Here is a 15,266-nt window from a genome sequence, read left to right as displayed (position 1 = left end):
GCAATGGTAAATAGTCTTGATTGCCTTTATAAACCAAAAACTCTTTCCCAAGCTTCATGAGATGGAAGTCATTAGAGAAAAATATTTCAGCTATGAATGTGGCTCAGCCATTGATGGTCTTGTTTAGGTTTGTCCTCTGCCACCCTGACTTACTCTGGATGTCCTCATGCAAAGTAATCTCTTTCCTTTTTTACATTCACATGAATTGCAGTTCAAGCTTTTCTAGACACACCATGTATTAAAGGATTAGGTCTAAAGCCTAGGTGGGACAGGTGGTTTTATGGGCTTAATAAAATCAGGAAGATAGGCCCTTGCTATTTTAGGTCTCACTTCCCATGTTTATTGGAAAAATGATTATAACACAACTACTTTTAAAATAATAATAATAATGTTTATATTGATTTTGTCTTAAAACTTAAAAATGTTTCACTCATGATCATTTGAAATGAATATTATATATTCAGCTGCTTCTGAGAGATTTGATCTTCAGGAATTTCTGGAACTTTTCTTTGATTAAAAAAAAATTAATAATCAATATGTCAGTTAGAGTAATGAAAGTTTATAAACTGGATTTTAATATCTCTTTTTTTCTTCTTTCTTTTTTTTCGGAAGACTCATTCTCATGCTGTTAAAAATTGGAAGGAAATAGTAGTGATTTACTTTGTTTGGGTTGCTTGAGAAAATTAAATCACCAGGAATCCATTACGGATGTCTTGGCATAGTCTATTATATCTTCTGTAATTCATATGTTTAGGTTGCAATAGTTGTGCTGTAACAAGCCAGGAAGGTATCTCCCTTGAGTACAAATTAATTTGGCACAGACTATCAACAACAAGGCTAAAGTACATCTGGATTAGCTTGGTCTGACATTAACTTGACACTCACTATGAGTTTCAGTCTATTATTTATTTCACAATTCTTTTCCACAGCATGTTGCCAAATCTATTGCGTCTGCGGATCCAAAACTCTTCACTTGACACATGATAGAAGGGGCAGAGGGGTAGTGGACCTTTGTGACTTTTCTGTCAATTATTCAGGAGTAAGCTTGCTGGTTCATGTTTCCTTAGTGCCGCTACAAGACAGCTATCACATAGCAAAACAAAGTCTGTGTCTCACAAGAACAGCATTCAGCCTAGGAAAGTGTTTATGGCTATTCTGATAATTTTCTCTGATGGCAAGTCAACCATATTACAGTTGTTGGCATTACAGGTTATGATGTCTTACATTTTACATAGTGTTTTTTTTAAGAGCATGCAAATAATGCCTTTGGCGAATGCAAAGCTACCTCACATCATCTCTCAAAGCCTTGCTAATCAGCAACACTGTTGTTATGTGTTCATGGAAAAGAACTTTGATCCTCAGCATTTACTGTACAAACAGCAGCATCCTGGTCATGTAGTCTTATGATTGTAATTTGTGTAGTATATCAGCCAACTCCACCTCTTAAGTAAATTACATTGACCATTCTCACTGATTATGTTTGCAATAGCCAGGGTATGGTATCTATTTTCATAGTTATATAGACATATCACCAGTTAAAACAAGATATGCTGGTATTAACACAGTCATCACTCCATTTGCAATGTAATTTGCATGTCTTATGTTTTGTTTTGGTGGGTTGTACTTTTTTTCTGCACTGGAAAAAATGAAAATGATAACATTTTGAAAGTTTGTATTGCATACTGTCAATAGTTCTTGGAGCAAAGTAGGGGGTTAGATAAACTTCCAAAACCTTAGTCTGATGATGTGTTTTCATAGCGATCACCTGCACCAGGTGGAATGATACTGGTCCCCGCCCTTAGAGAACACAGGATGCAAATGCTCTTGTTGTACATATCAGGTTTTTAGTCACCCTGAGGGAGGAGAGAAAGCTGACAGTGTGCTTCTGCTTGCAGAAACTAAACTACAACCTACACTGGCTGGGATACACTAGGGAAGAGGCTTCAGATAAAATCCAATGTCCAGCGGACCACCATAGATTTCACTACAGAGATGCAAATTGCAGAATTGCTCGGAGTGCACTTTGACATGCAGCTCCTGGGCAAATTGACTCTGTCTGTGGCCACCATGCTATTTGTTTCCTTGATTTTTAGATTCTACAATTCCAGGGCACGAAACAGAAGGCAGGAAAGTGAAAGAATTCAACAAAAGGGTGCGCAAGCCACCCGAGGAAGCTACAGCGACTGCAGTACTGGGCAAGAACCACAGAGTGAATCGGCAAAAGTGTACGACAGGGAAAATCATTTTCAACCATCTCCAGAGAAAACCTTGCAAGAAAGCCTTAAAAACGTTGCACTGGAAAGGGCTCACCCTGAAATCATGCACAACTGTGCAAAAGAGGAACCTACAGGTACAAGCAACACAACTGAGGCTATAATTGAAGCAAAGAATGTCAAACCAAGGTTAACTTTACAACTTCCTGATCAAGCCGAAAAAGGTCCTGAAAGTCCAAGTGGTCGGCGATCCCCGTGCCTGGTCAAGAAGCTGGAAGCTGGTACAGGTGTTGGCAGGGAGTTGAGGCAGGACCTTGACCATCAGGGTATGTTCTCGAGTTTTCAGTCAAAAGCAGAAATCAAAGTAGAGAATGCTGACCTTATCTTGGATGGGAAAGAGAATTGTAGGACAGGCATCCATGGAAAGATCTATGAGTACTACATAGAGTCCTCTTCTCATTTCATCTCAGATTTAAGCCGCACCCGGTCTGTCAGTCCAGTCTATTGTCAGAATAAAAGCAGCACTTTGTTTAAATCACAATCATTGGACTTCCCCAATTTCAAGTACCGTTCCCGATCACCAAGTCCACAACCTTCTAGATTCATGATGAGAGATCTTGAAATGACTTCACGTTTTACTAACGAGCCTGCCTCAGCTTTCAAACCGGAGACTGTGAGGTACCGCAGGCAAGTAGTCATCCGCCAAGACAGCTATCTTGCTGCTGCCGTTGACTCAGAGCTTCCAATCCCCTTGCCCACAAAGAGGGCTTTAACACCTTGCAGCTGTTCTCCAGCACAACCCAGTGACATCCCTTCAAGCCTGTTAGACTCTGATATAGCAAACCCGGATGCGCCAGAGGAACCACAAGTCGAAACTGTCGCCGGAGCAAAATTCTTACACTTTCCAGAGAACATGGGGAATGCAGAACTCGAGAGTCTAGCAGGAAAGCTCGATTTAGGCAACTGCTTGGAGACTTTAACACTTGCTAAAAAACACGGTCACATTGCCCTTCAGCAAGCTGCTCTCCGTGTCATGTCTGATAATTACCTCCAGGTCCTCAGAGACCCAGGCCTCTTTGGCAGGCTGAAAGCAGGGGAGCGTGATCACATCCAAACACAACGCATGAGAGGAAGGAAGTGGTTAGTGGTTGCAGATATGGAGTCCCCGGACTGGAGTAAATGTCTGTCACAGTCTACAGATTTAGAGTCTGAATCAGTTAAGACATCCAGCGGTATGTATTACTACGATGATTATAAGGACATATGGCATCTTCATTCCCACATTCCCCAGGAGGTGTTATCTAAAGGTTGTGCCATGTGCACCATGGATAATTATCTTTTTATCGCTGTGGGTTTCCAAGGGCTGGACCGTGAAGCGACCCCTTCAAAGAAAGTGTACTGTTACAATCCAATGACTTCAATTTGGAGTGAAATAAGCCCCATGAATGAGGCAAGGCCTCACTGCAAACTCGTGGCTCTGCAGGGCCATCTTTATGCCATTGGAGGGGAATGCCTATCAACAGTTGAGCGCTACGACCCCAGGACAAACCGATGGACCTTTGTTGCACCCCTTCCTAATGAGACGTTTGCCGTAGCTCACCGGGCCACAGCTTGCAATGATGAACTGTTTGTTGCAGGGGGCACATTGAGGTACACCCTCTTGCGCTACAATCCCAAAACAAACACATGGCGAGAGAGCATGATTGTGGGTAGTAAGGACAAGACCGCAGAAATTGTGGCTGTGAGAAACTTCTTGTACCGTTTCGACATCAGTCCTCTGGGTATCAGTGTGTATCGTTTCCACGCGGTGGCCCGACTGTGGTACGAATGCTCCTCGATACGTCTCCCCCATTGCACTGCCTTTCAATGTGTGACTATGGACAACATTATCTACTGCGTAAGCCGTCAATTTACCTTGAGGTTTCTTGCAGATGAGGTATCTCCTAGCTTTGTTGCACAAGATTTGAAAGTAGTATCTCCGGCTAAAGGCATTTTGTTTCCAATCATCCTTGTGCTGCCCGACAGGACCACTCAACAAACTCATGTTTAAATAAGGTCAGACCTTTCGAGTCGGAAGTTGTCTGGTAAGAGCAAACAATCAGGATCATATTATGCACATGTTAGAGGAATGTACTTTTCCCCAATTAGTGGCAATTGAGATAAAATATCAAGGCTATTACATTGAATTATTGTTCAGCTAGAATTACACAGCACTTACTGATCAATAAATCTGCTGTCGCAGTAAAGGCTATTTGTTTGTTTTGGGCCTGATGTCTAAATCAACCTTTAAATCATGGAAATGTCTTGTGCAAGTGCTTAAAATGTTTCAGTAAATATACCGCTTTTGAAACACTGGCTAATTTTAACTAATCAATACTGTGTGTAGAATAAAGCCGAACTGCAATTGCGGAGATGGCATCATAAACAACATGAATGGCTGCCATTACTACAATTTATGTAAGCTGGATAATTATATGCATAGCTTTTTATTTTTCTTTCTTTTTTAAAATTTTTTTGACGTTGACGTTGTTTTCTCTGCATATCACACTGGATTAATCTTACATGATACCAGCATATTTTTAGATAAGATGTCATGTAAATTATTGGTTGTATTATATTTAGTTTTACTGTATTTTTTCATGACATTTCCACAAATCTTGTAGTCATGAGAATGGGATTTATGATTCTTTGCAAATCACAGAAACACTTTGGACAGTCCACAGGAAAAGTTTATCTTTTTTTTGTGCGTATACCATTAAACATTATAGGGAGAACTAATGACTTAAAGGGTAAGGAAAGAAGAACCTAATGCTTTGCCTCTTCAAACACATTTCTGTATCTTCTGAAGAACTAGGAATAAAATTCTTTCATCTATAATAAGTCTTGGTTCTTGTGTTAGACTTCAATAAGTAATGAGTTCTGACAAAATGTGCAGCAGGAGGTGCTTGTATGACCAGGATCTTAATTAAATTTAAATGCAATTATGCTGTCAAAAACAAAGTATTCAATACAATCACCGTGACAATCGAGAATGCATATGTGATCAAAGAAGGTGGCATGCAGAGGAGAGTGTGCTGTGATGCAATTCCCTGTGATGTATCGTTGCTCTCAATGTGTAACTCTAGCACCATCATGTGGGGGAGATTTCAAGGTCTGATGGAATCTCAACAGAACTAATACGCCACAAAAACAGTCAGTGACAAACACAAAAAGACACATAGTTGGAACGCTCCAAAGGCTAGCAGAAGAACACAGTGGGATAAAACCTACACAGCAGGAGAAGTGTGAACACAGATGGTTGGACGTCAAATATAGCATCTGATTCTGTGTAATTAAACACTTTGATTCAACATAATTAAACACTTAATGAGATAGGAGTTATGAAAGTCCCTTTAGAATGTCGATAAATGACTCGGCTATCTGAACTAGCGCTGTGGTCCAAATGAACTGTTGATTCTGCGTGCGCATGATAATGGAGTACTGTGAAAAAAAATATATAATTTGCAGGGTTTTTATTAACAAGGCAAAAGCTCACAGTGAACTGCGTAAAAATAGACCTGCAAATACACACCAACAAGTAGTAAGCAGAGAAAGAACAGTCTGTCAGATGGAAAAATCTATGACGGTCTTAAATATTGATAGACCATTATTATTTCAGTGGGGTTCAAAAGTTTGAGACCATGTAAACTCAGATGTTCTTTCTTCCACGGAAGCACAAGATGCTCTTTAGATCAATCTCAAATCATGCTGGAAAACAGGATCCTCAGGTCTTACACTAACTTGCTGCTGTCATTCAAATATAAAAATGGGACAAACCAAATACTAAGACACTTGGAAAGTCATGTTAATGTTTCTGTTCAGTTTTCACTTTAATTGACATGCAGAAAATATGATGTAATATTAAACGAATGCATTAAATGGGGAAGTCATGGCCTAATGGTTAGAAAGTCTAGTAACCTGAAGGTTGCGGGTTCGATTCTCAATAGCGGCAGGAAATGACTAAGGTGCCCTTGAGCAAGGCACCTAACCCCCAATCGCTCCCCGGGTGCCACAGCAAACTGGTTAAATGCAAAGGACAAATTCCTAGTATGGGTTACCATACTTGGCCTTTGGATGTCACTTTCACTTAAATTCTAAACGTATTTGAATTGTACCGTTTGGACCACATTGCAGTATTGTATCTTTTTTATTTGTCTTGGTTCAAAAACACCAAAATGCTCCTATTCATTCAGTTTTTAAGAGTCACTGATCAATAAAATAAGGTAGTCTAAGCCCTCTCTGACCACAGTCTGTGTGGTACTGGAGGGCTGAAGGTGGTGAGAGACAAAGGGTAAGGGTCACAGCAGGCTGGCTGGATTACTGGAGACCTGCCTGCAGGGTCTGTGTTTCAGTGCCAGGTCCATGTTGCTGTGGTTGGCAGGGTGCTGACTGCTGGAGAGCCGCTTGGGCATGCTGACGTGGCGAGAATGACAGAAGGTGCTGATGGGGTGCAGAGGGTATGAAGCCTTATACACACTTAGTGTGGGCACAACTGCTCGCTGTTGTTGCATGTGAGCCCGCCAAGATTCCGCCAAGCCAAACTTAGTTGGGGGGCCTGTGTGTAAAAAAAATAACAGAGAGAGGCATGGAAAATAAAACATGTCGTTTCTGTGCCACTAGCGTCACCAAACAGTAGTAGAAATGACTCAATAAAAAGAGCAATGTTGAAGGGTTATTATCAATAACTTAAACTATTAAAACCATTTGTATTTATTAAAATATAAATATTAGATGAAAAACAAACTCAAAATTTGTAATGTAGCCTTGGCAACTAACTGAAGTTTAAGCACTAATAAGATTATGAGCTGGAGATAAACATAAACTGAAATAAAACTGAAATAAAAATAAACCTAAATAATAGCCTAATATTTAATGACAAATGAGAAAATGTATAAATAATATGCTACTAAAATAACACTCTTTGGGAATTTTTTTTTTTTTTTTTAATTACATAATTGTTAATTGCTGCAACTGGATCGAGTCAGCAACTTGACTTGGCCAGTACAATTCATTTTTGTGGATCAGTTGATTAATTGAAAAGATGACTCAAAAGAAAGATAAGAACATAATAACAGTGATCATTTTGAGTAAATCACCTTTAATTTCAATCATTTCCTCACACAGAGCTATGAGTCATGAGAATCACTTTTATGATAGGCCTACTCAAATTACTTAAGTACATTTTTTCAAGTAAGCCTATATGTACTTAATCAGACATAACATTCCTCGTTATTTCGAACTGAAGAAATCGCCACCTCCTTTTAGACGCCATATCCAATTCATGAACGAGCTGATTCTTTCCAATGAACCTGATGAATTGGCTCACAAATTACACTGAACAATTAATTTGTAAATCTGACTGATCTGATTGCAGCTGTTCTTGAGTCAACAACTCACTGATTCAATGATCCGGTCAAAATGAGCCAAGAACCGGGATATCAGATCGTGCAACTGATGGCGCGAAATGTAAGTTACTATTTAGTATTGATTATTGTAAATTATGACTGCACATTTGTACACTTGAATTATAAGTGACTTAAATTTATATTTTAGTATACTGAAGTTTAATGTTTTGATATTGTATAATAAGTTTTGGTGATAAAAAAAAAGTTTGATTATTTGCAGATCAATAGCCTGCATAGGCCTATTAAATGTCCGCATTAATCTTTCTTATTAGTGCAGACTACTGACTAGTGCTGTAAAGAATAAATTAAAACACGGTTCATTGATCATTACTTAGTTTTAATACTTAAGTACATTCTAAAGCAAGTACTTTTGCTCAAGTAAAATTTAAAATGAGTACTTTTACTGGAGTAATGTTTTATTAGGGTATCATACTTTTACTCAAGTACTTGATTTCTGTTCTTCATCCCCCACTAGGCCTACTTTTAAAAAAACGGGAAAGCACTATTAAAGCTCGAAAGCATCATTAGTAGAAATAGCAGTCGGTAGCTACAAATCTCTTTAGAAGAAATTAAGTCATACAGGTTTGAAACAACATGAGACGAGAGTAAGTAAATGATGACAATTTTAATTTTTTATTTAAACTATTGATTTAAATCACCCACTGAAAAAATATCAGACATCAATTTCTCATGCACATTTGCCACTGTTATTTTCTCTCTCTGCTCAGATAAAAAAAAATAAAAAAATAAAGACATTGGACTAATAATAAAAGCCAACGTATTAAAATAACTGATATCCACGATGATTTACAGAGATGGTCTCCAACATTAATTCAAAACGCTGGCCGAACTGCATTAAACCCCATCTGGAGTGAAAGGAATGCTTAATACCTTGGACTGGATGGTCTGACCTCTCCGGGACCCAGGCCAGTTTGTCAGAATGCCAGGAGCGCAGTGTGGGCAGAGAGGAGGAGGCCTGCCGCCCGTACGACTCATCATAGAGTGTCACCAGGTAGTGGGAGGAGGGGACGTCATGATGAGAAAGTAACAGCCTTGAGGGAACACCCTAAGCATGGATTAAACCCATGGACACGGTTTATCAGACCAGTGAAGGACAGGAAGATCATTTACAACGTACAGCTAACTACAATGCTTAAAATAGGTATAGCATGTTTAATATTTAGTCAAATTCAAAGTGAAATTTGCATTAGCATGCAAAGAAGTGTCTCTTATTGTTTTTGCAACTTAGTTTAAAAGTTAAATCATTCTTTATGGTTTTGTAATCTCTTCAAGTGACAGTTTTGCAGTGATAGTTCAAAGCTCCAATATGATATTTTGGAGTTTCACATCTATGTATGCCTGCCGTCTGTCATCAAAACCGAACATGATTTACCCACTGGTGTGTTTATGATGTTTGGTAAATGATGCATGAACTGCTGGATTTGTCCCAAACCTCAGATCTGTGAAGAGCCTTTCGCCGCATGGCAACATCAGGCCTGTGCAACATGTGGGGTGTGTAGTCCAGCCTGTTGGTGCTGTTTGCTGTCTTGCACTCTCGAGCGAACTGTCTCACCACGCACACACACATACATTGAAACACTCAGTAAACAAATCCCACGCTCAGCAGAGCTCACGGTCCCTTATTGATCGCAGATGTGCTCTCTCAGGTCTGTTCCTGACTAGGGGACTGCAGCACGACTTGCATCAATCCCATTTGTCTGCCTCCAGTCTGTGCTGACCAAGCTGATCAGCGGCGCTAATCACTTTTGCATAGATCTGAGCACTGTCTGAAGAACTGCATCCCTTTCAGGGTTTAAACATTGCAGTCTGACAAGTGCTTAAGTAGTGTGTTAACTACTCGAAACGAGAGTGATTAGAAATTGTCTCTAAATAATCACCAGTGTATGTTATAAAAAATTTTTTTTATGTAATATTAAAATAAATCGGCAACTTTTAATAAAATTGGATTTGAATTGCCTAGAAACTAAATTATTGGTTTCAAATTCAAACCAATTTTAAAAAACTCGGTCAACAGTTTTCATGAGATCCTCACTAAGGGTACATTTACACGACAACGATGTACTTTTCACGTACAGATGACGTTTTCAAAACGAACCCCTTCACACAGATCCATGAAAACGACTAAAGACGATGTATTATTATGGAAGGCCAAAAGGACAAAAACGTGTGAAACTAACTAAACACGCGATTACGCCTTAACACATTAGTTTCACACGTTTGGCCATTAGACTGAACATGTAATACGCATGAGCATGACGTCACCGTTTTCACAAATTCGTGTTTTTGTAGTTTACACTATGATAATGGTATCGTTTTCAAAAACTTGAATCATGGATCCTATTTTAAAAAGTTTGTTTTCATGCCCCCAAAAATGAAATGAACGACCAAAACGCATAAAAAGTTTCTCGTTTTTAGTTGAAGACGGTGTTGTGTAAACGGCCCCTAAATCATTTACATTTATTGCGAGTATTTGATGATGTAGTCGCTCAATAGAAAGTTAGGTTCGATATTTGCAGCTCTTTGGGTTTTTAAAGTGACTCTTGGTAAGATATATGTCATTGCAGACTTTTAAAGTCACCAGTGTTTAGAGCATTAGATCACAGCAATCATCAAAATATCCAGACAATATTCATGATGGACAAAATCAAGTACTGCCGTACTCCATTTCTCATTCACAAAGCTGTTTTTCTCAGATACAAGTCACAATATGGAAGAACTTCCGTTTAATGTCAACTTTAAAATAGTTGGGCCTTTGGTCAAGAACCCCTATGCAATGTTCCTGGATCAGATATACTGTCCATAAGACATTTAGAATTTTAATTTGCATGCGCCTTGGTGTATCGAGATGAAACTTAATTCAAAGAACTAAATTCAGAATAGCATACTAGTTAATAGACTATAAATTATGAATAGTAAAAGTAATGCATACTAGTGCATAAAGATATTTAGCATCAGTTAAGAATACCCACACAACACAATAATGTTATAAAAAATATACCTACTTGTAATTTTTCCTCCACCCAATTACCAATGAGTACTTTGTTGCTATACTTCTGCTCTACTCTCCAACCAGGCTGGCTCCACTTGTCATGAGAGTTTTCCATTTTTTGCATGCCGTAGTTACTTCAAATACAACACTACTTCACACTCTGCAAACCTCCAACATGGTTAGATGGTCAGTTATGATGCAGGCTTCCTTCGTGACATCACCAAAGCAGGAGACATTCTAGAGTTCCGTTGCCATGGACACACCAAACACCACTGCTGCCACATACAAAGGAGCAGCTGCTGCAAAAGAAGTTTCATCAGATTCCTTTAGACGCACCACGCAAATGCTGACTAACACTCTGAATGATGATAATTAGCTTCACTTGTAGCACCAAAGGAGACTGCAGTCTCATACAAATGAGGCTGTACAAGGGACATGCGATGTGGGAGGAATGTTAAGTGTGTCACAATACTGAAATAGCATTCATGATTCAATGGACAAATTGAGCATTGTTTGTACATAACAAAAGCAGTTTAACACTTACATCAATCAAAAACATTGCAAATCAAATAAAAAATGATTGGATAAATCTAATGTGACTGCTTTTTCATACTAGGTTTAGTCACAGAATATTGCTAGATGACAATGAATCTTTCAAGGAGAAAATTGGTATGGAGTGCAACACTTGATCAGCGGCCATTGTTACAGAAGTATTTTTCCTATTCATTGTTCCCATAGGGATTTAAAAAATAAATAAATAAACCAAACCAACCAGAATCACTTTACAAACTTTGATATGAAGAAAAAAGTATACAAGACAAAGGTAAGATTGTGTAATTAATGGATTTAATGATGAAAAAGAAGAGAACTACAATCAAATGAACCAGACTGTTACATTTTTTTTTAACAGGCCATATTCTAAATCATTCTGACCAATCTTTTGACTTCCCAGTCAGAGAGTCTTTACATATCTTACAATGCTGTCCATACCCCTTTGAGAGGATTCAAATGTCAACCAGCCTTGGTTGAAGAAGCTGATGATCCCATGGAAGCCATCAGATAGATGCTCCCACTTGACATCCACTCCTACATCCTTCAGTCGCTTCTGGAACAGAATGCCATCGTCTCTCAGCACATCAAACTCACAGGTCAGGACGAAGGTGGGCGGATTGAGGCGAAGAACATCGTCATTGGCTAGTAAAGGGGAGATCTCTGGATCTAGGCCCTGTTTGATGATGTGATAGACGTCAGCATCGTGGCTTGCGATAACTGGCGGACTTATGGCTCCCTTTCTAAACTGTGGTGGAAGATTATCTGGATCCAGCCATTTCTTATAGTGACGTTTTAGCTCGGCAGGAACATGCTTGCCTTCCAGAATCTGCTGGCTCACAGAAGTATTCCCGTTGAGGTACTGCAGGAAAAAGAACACCGTTCGGCCTCTGAACAATATGGGCACTGAGTGGTTCTGCTGGTATGAGGGCAGGTGGAAATCTGCCATCTGCAGAGCCGGGTAGATGAGAACCTGGGCACAGGGAGATGGCAGATGACCATCCTGTGTTTTCGACAGCCTCTGGCAGAGAGCGGCTGCCAGGTTCCCCCCTGCACTGTCCCCACCAACTGCCACCCTGCGTGGGTCCACCCCGAAATCGGTTGCCGCTATTGACAGGAAGTGGCGAGTCACAACCTCACAGTCGTCCAAGTGGGCAGGGTACCTGTGCTCGGGGGCCAGACGGTAACTAAATATGGGAAACAGAGAAGGAAAACGACAGAACAAGATTATGAAATTCAACCGGACAGAATTTATAAATAAAACTGAGTATGTCAAGTCAGCTAACCCAACAGAAACAACTGTGGTGTCACTCTCCAGTGATATATACTGACACACTTCATCGTAATCATCTGTGGAAGGACAAACAATTAAAACATCAGTACTTAAAACATCAACACAACAGTATTATACTGTGTCTATGCATGCATATAGAGTTTTACCAATACAGCCAAACATCCAGCCGCCACCATGAAAGTAAACCAGGCCCCTTTTTTTCTCTCCCGAGGCAGCTGTAGGCTCATACACCCTCACTGGAACTCCACTGAAGGTCAAGTCCTTAATACGAAGCCCGTGGGGCACTGGCCCTTTTCTGGCCATGATAAAAAATCTGCACCATCGTGTGAAATTCATCTGATGACACAGCCCCAATCGCTCCAGAATTTGGCCCTACAAAAGAGATTTGTTGACAATGATATGCCAATTCATAATATTCACATGTCATTAAATGAGTCACTCAGGGGGTAAAGAACTCAACTTGGCCTTTTGAATGAGGTAAACATGTTCTGAGATAAGCTCTATTTTGCCCTTGAGAGAATATCAAGTTAGTGATTACAGAAAAACATTATATTGAACTTGCTATGCCCAGTTTAAATTCATCAGCCATTACTGAAGAGAACACTTTAATATGACTAAAAAAGGCTTTGTGCTAAAATATTCCAGAATGAGAGTATATCCTACATAACTATCGTTAGTCCTTTTTAGAATTTGACAAGAAATGGGTCAATATGATTGGATTTGCCAGCGAATGCAACACAAACAGCATGAACACTCACCACAACGTTTATCCCAACATACGCACAATGGATCGCATGTAGTTTCCCAGGATTAGCAACTCCAGGAGGAATATCTGAATTTCTCAGCTCAAAGTATACTAGGACAACTACCAACAAACAAAAAGCAGCAAACAAAGCTGCGAACACAATGATCAGAATTGCAGTTGCACTGTACATGGCTGTTTGAATATGCTGCACACAAAGCAATAAATGTTCAAGATACATGTTCCCTCCCACTTTTATTGCAGATATAAAGTGAAGGAGAGCCAAGGTTGCCAAGTCTACAGGTTTCACACAGAACTGGGATGGGTCAAGTGTTGATTTTTGAAGTTTGAGACAGGATTTTTGTCTCTTTTTGTGGCAGGATAATGGTGGTTATGATTATAATACAGTGAGATTGCAAAAATAATGTCAGCAGAAAAAAGTTAACTATGGGTGCCTATATTAAGTGGCTGGCTAATTAAATGATAGTATAGCATAATGGCACTGTACACATTTATATCCTAACAAATAGTATGTCTAACAAATAAAGTCTACAAATAAAAGGAAATCTAATCTGGCGATCCTGACAAATGCCTTATCCCCACAATTCCAACTGAACAGATAACACATCAGCTAATTAGTAATATCAAAAACGAACAAGAAAATATGCTGGCTGATTGTTTACATAGAGATAATTGATGGCGACATGGATTTAGAGAAGACAAAACACTGCATATTCACCAACTGGAAAATAACTTAGTTCCTTTAATCCTATTACTATGCAAATGAGAATTAATGATAGAACTATTTTCCATGACAGGCAATGTTAGTACTTTGGCCCCCACTGAGAATACATTCGATTTATTTAGTGAACTTTCACTATTGATCTGTAGATGGCAGTGACACTCTAACTGAAAAGAAAAAGCCATTGTGTTGAGCATCATCGTGCTGTTATATTTCCACAACAAAATGTGGAAGATGAAATAAAGCCTCATAATCAAATAAAAACAGAGGGTAATAGTTTTACAGTATTCTGCGATACAGTAAATCAAATCAGCATCTGTGATTTTGGCCTGTGTTTGATCAATAGATCCAGAAATGGACCAATTTAAGTGGAACATGCTTTTTCTCCCATCAGACAACCATTAAGCCTTCTCTGAGAGTTGCTGGGCCATTACTAAGAGGCACATCATAGCACAAAGCAGTCTTTGTGAGGCTGCATTTCAACCAGTCCGGTCTGAGCAGCCCTCTATTCAGCTTTTAAGCAGTAGAAGCAGAGGCCAGGCCAAAAATCACAGTCTGGAATCTCCACAACGGCTCCTGGGTTTACTGCTTGAATTTAAGAGCCGTTTACAAAGGTCTCGATGTTCTGGAGGTGCACTGGTCTGCAGGAATCCTTCCAGTTTGAGCACTGTGGACTGAAACCAGCAACAGGAGATCCAAGTGTAACAACATTTAGTGCAAACAGTACCAAACACCTGTTCACATACACACACACACACACCACACTGAAAAAGTTGTGGACTTTGAAACCCTAGGAGTTTGAATTCAGAAAGAAAAAATAGGGAACAAGTAACATTTATTTTACAAACCAACTTTTACAAACGTTACCAACAGTTTAATTTATCTCATAACCCATACAGTATTGCAACCAAAATACAGTCATCATTATTACAATAAAAGGTAGCTTGACAGCTGTTGACACTATCAATGCCATAAAAAAAAATAACTAAATATAATAACTAAAATAAAAATAAATGACAGGAATATTAAGTATCCAAAAAAAAGAAAAAGAAAAAGGTTTTAGTGTTAGGACCATTCTTTTTCTTTTCTTTTCTTTTTTTATATATTACAATAGGCCTACACTATAATATCCGTAGGCCCGCCCATTGTTTACCACCTTGCGGTTAAGGTAAGGAATGCCTCGCATTTATAATGTATAGGCCTAGGCCATGCTATAGCCTACTGAAATATATTTTCTGTTCATACAAACATGTCTTGACAAACTGGTTAATT

The 15,266-nt window shown here is 39.2% G+C and overlaps 3 protein-coding genes across 4 annotated transcripts; 1 reads left to right on the top strand and 2 right to left on the bottom strand.

Annotated features, from left to right (window-relative positions):
- Nucleotides 1-1,905: 1,905 nt before the first annotated feature.
- On the top strand, nucleotides 1,906-4,382 carry klhdc7a (kelch domain containing 7A). The gene has a single exon (XM_084395939.1). It carries the CDS (start codon nucleotides 1,993-1,995, stop codon nucleotides 4,261-4,263), a length of 2,271 nt encoding a protein of 756 aa, XP_084252065.1. The 5' UTR covers nucleotides 1,906-1,992; the 3' UTR covers nucleotides 4,264-4,382.
- Nucleotides 4,383-5,145: 763 nt separating this feature from the next.
- Nucleotides 5,146-11,085, bottom strand: cfap107 (cilia and flagella associated protein 107). Its single transcript, XM_084395940.1, has 4 exons — nucleotides 10,681-11,085; nucleotides 9,111-9,221; nucleotides 8,549-8,723; nucleotides 5,146-6,807 (listed from the first exon to the last, which is right to left on the bottom strand). The coding sequence occupies exons 1-4, from the start codon at nucleotides 10,789-10,791 to the stop codon at nucleotides 6,551-6,553; spliced, it is 654 nt and encodes a 217-aa protein (XP_084252066.1). The 5' UTR covers nucleotides 10,792-11,085; the 3' UTR covers nucleotides 5,146-6,550.
- A 411-nt stretch (nucleotides 11,086-11,496) lies between these two features.
- On the bottom strand, nucleotides 11,497-13,518 carry aadacl4 (arylacetamide deacetylase-like 4). Of its 2 annotated transcripts, XM_084394439.1 has the most exons (4): nucleotides 13,269-13,516; nucleotides 12,657-12,882; nucleotides 12,503-12,566; nucleotides 11,497-12,403 (listed from the first exon to the last, which is right to left on the bottom strand). In XM_084394439.1, the coding sequence occupies exons 1-4, from the start codon at nucleotides 13,491-13,493 to the stop codon at nucleotides 11,620-11,622; spliced, it is 1,299 nt and encodes a 432-aa protein (XP_084250565.1). In that variant the 5' UTR covers nucleotides 13,494-13,516; the 3' UTR covers nucleotides 11,497-11,619. The 2 variants fall into 2 exon arrangements, with proteins under 2 accessions (XP_084250565.1, XP_084250564.1); XM_084394438.1 differs by having other exon boundaries at nucleotides 11,497-12,566; nucleotides 13,269-13,518.
- Between the last annotated feature and the right edge of the window lie 1,748 nt (nucleotides 13,519-15,266).

This window comes from Rutilus rutilus (assembly GCF_951802725.1).
Source record: "Rutilus rutilus genome assembly, chromosome: 22".
NCBI lineage: Eukaryota > Metazoa > Chordata > Actinopteri > Cypriniformes > Leuciscidae > Rutilus > Rutilus rutilus.
The sequence above is the reverse complement of the archived record's forward strand: the minus strand, read 5'-3'. Positions and strand labels throughout refer to the sequence as shown.

Excerpts from the sequence above, each read along its gene's own strand:
- klhdc7a (XM_084395939.1), top strand. The coding sequence starts at position 1,993 with ATGCAAATTGCAGAATTGCTCGGAGTGCACTTTGACATGCAGCTCCTG.
- cfap107 (XM_084395940.1), bottom strand. The coding sequence starts at position 10,791 with ATGCAAAAAATGGAAAACTCTCATGACAAGTGGAGCCAGCCTGGTTGG. Across the intron at positions 9,222-10,680 it reads GGGTGGAGGAAAAATTACAA|TTCGCTCGAGAGTGCAAGAC; the intron begins GTAGGTATATTT and ends GTGGTGAGACAG. Across the intron at positions 6,808-8,548 it reads GTCAGACCATCCAGTCCAAG|GCCCCCCAACTAAGTTTGGC; the intron begins GTATTAAGCATT and ends TTTTACACACAG.
- aadacl4 (XM_084394438.1), bottom strand. The coding sequence starts at position 13,493 with ATGTATCTTGAACATTTATTGCTTTGTGTGCAGCATATTCAAACAGCC. Across the intron at positions 12,883-13,268 it reads ATGTTGGGATAAACGTTGTG|GGCCAAATTCTGGAGCGATT; the intron begins GTGAGTGTTCAT and ends TCTCTTTTGTAG. Across the intron at positions 12,567-12,656 it reads CTGGATGTTTGGCTGTATTG|ATGATTACGATGAAGTGTGT; the intron begins GTAAAACTCTAT and ends GTCCTTCCACAG.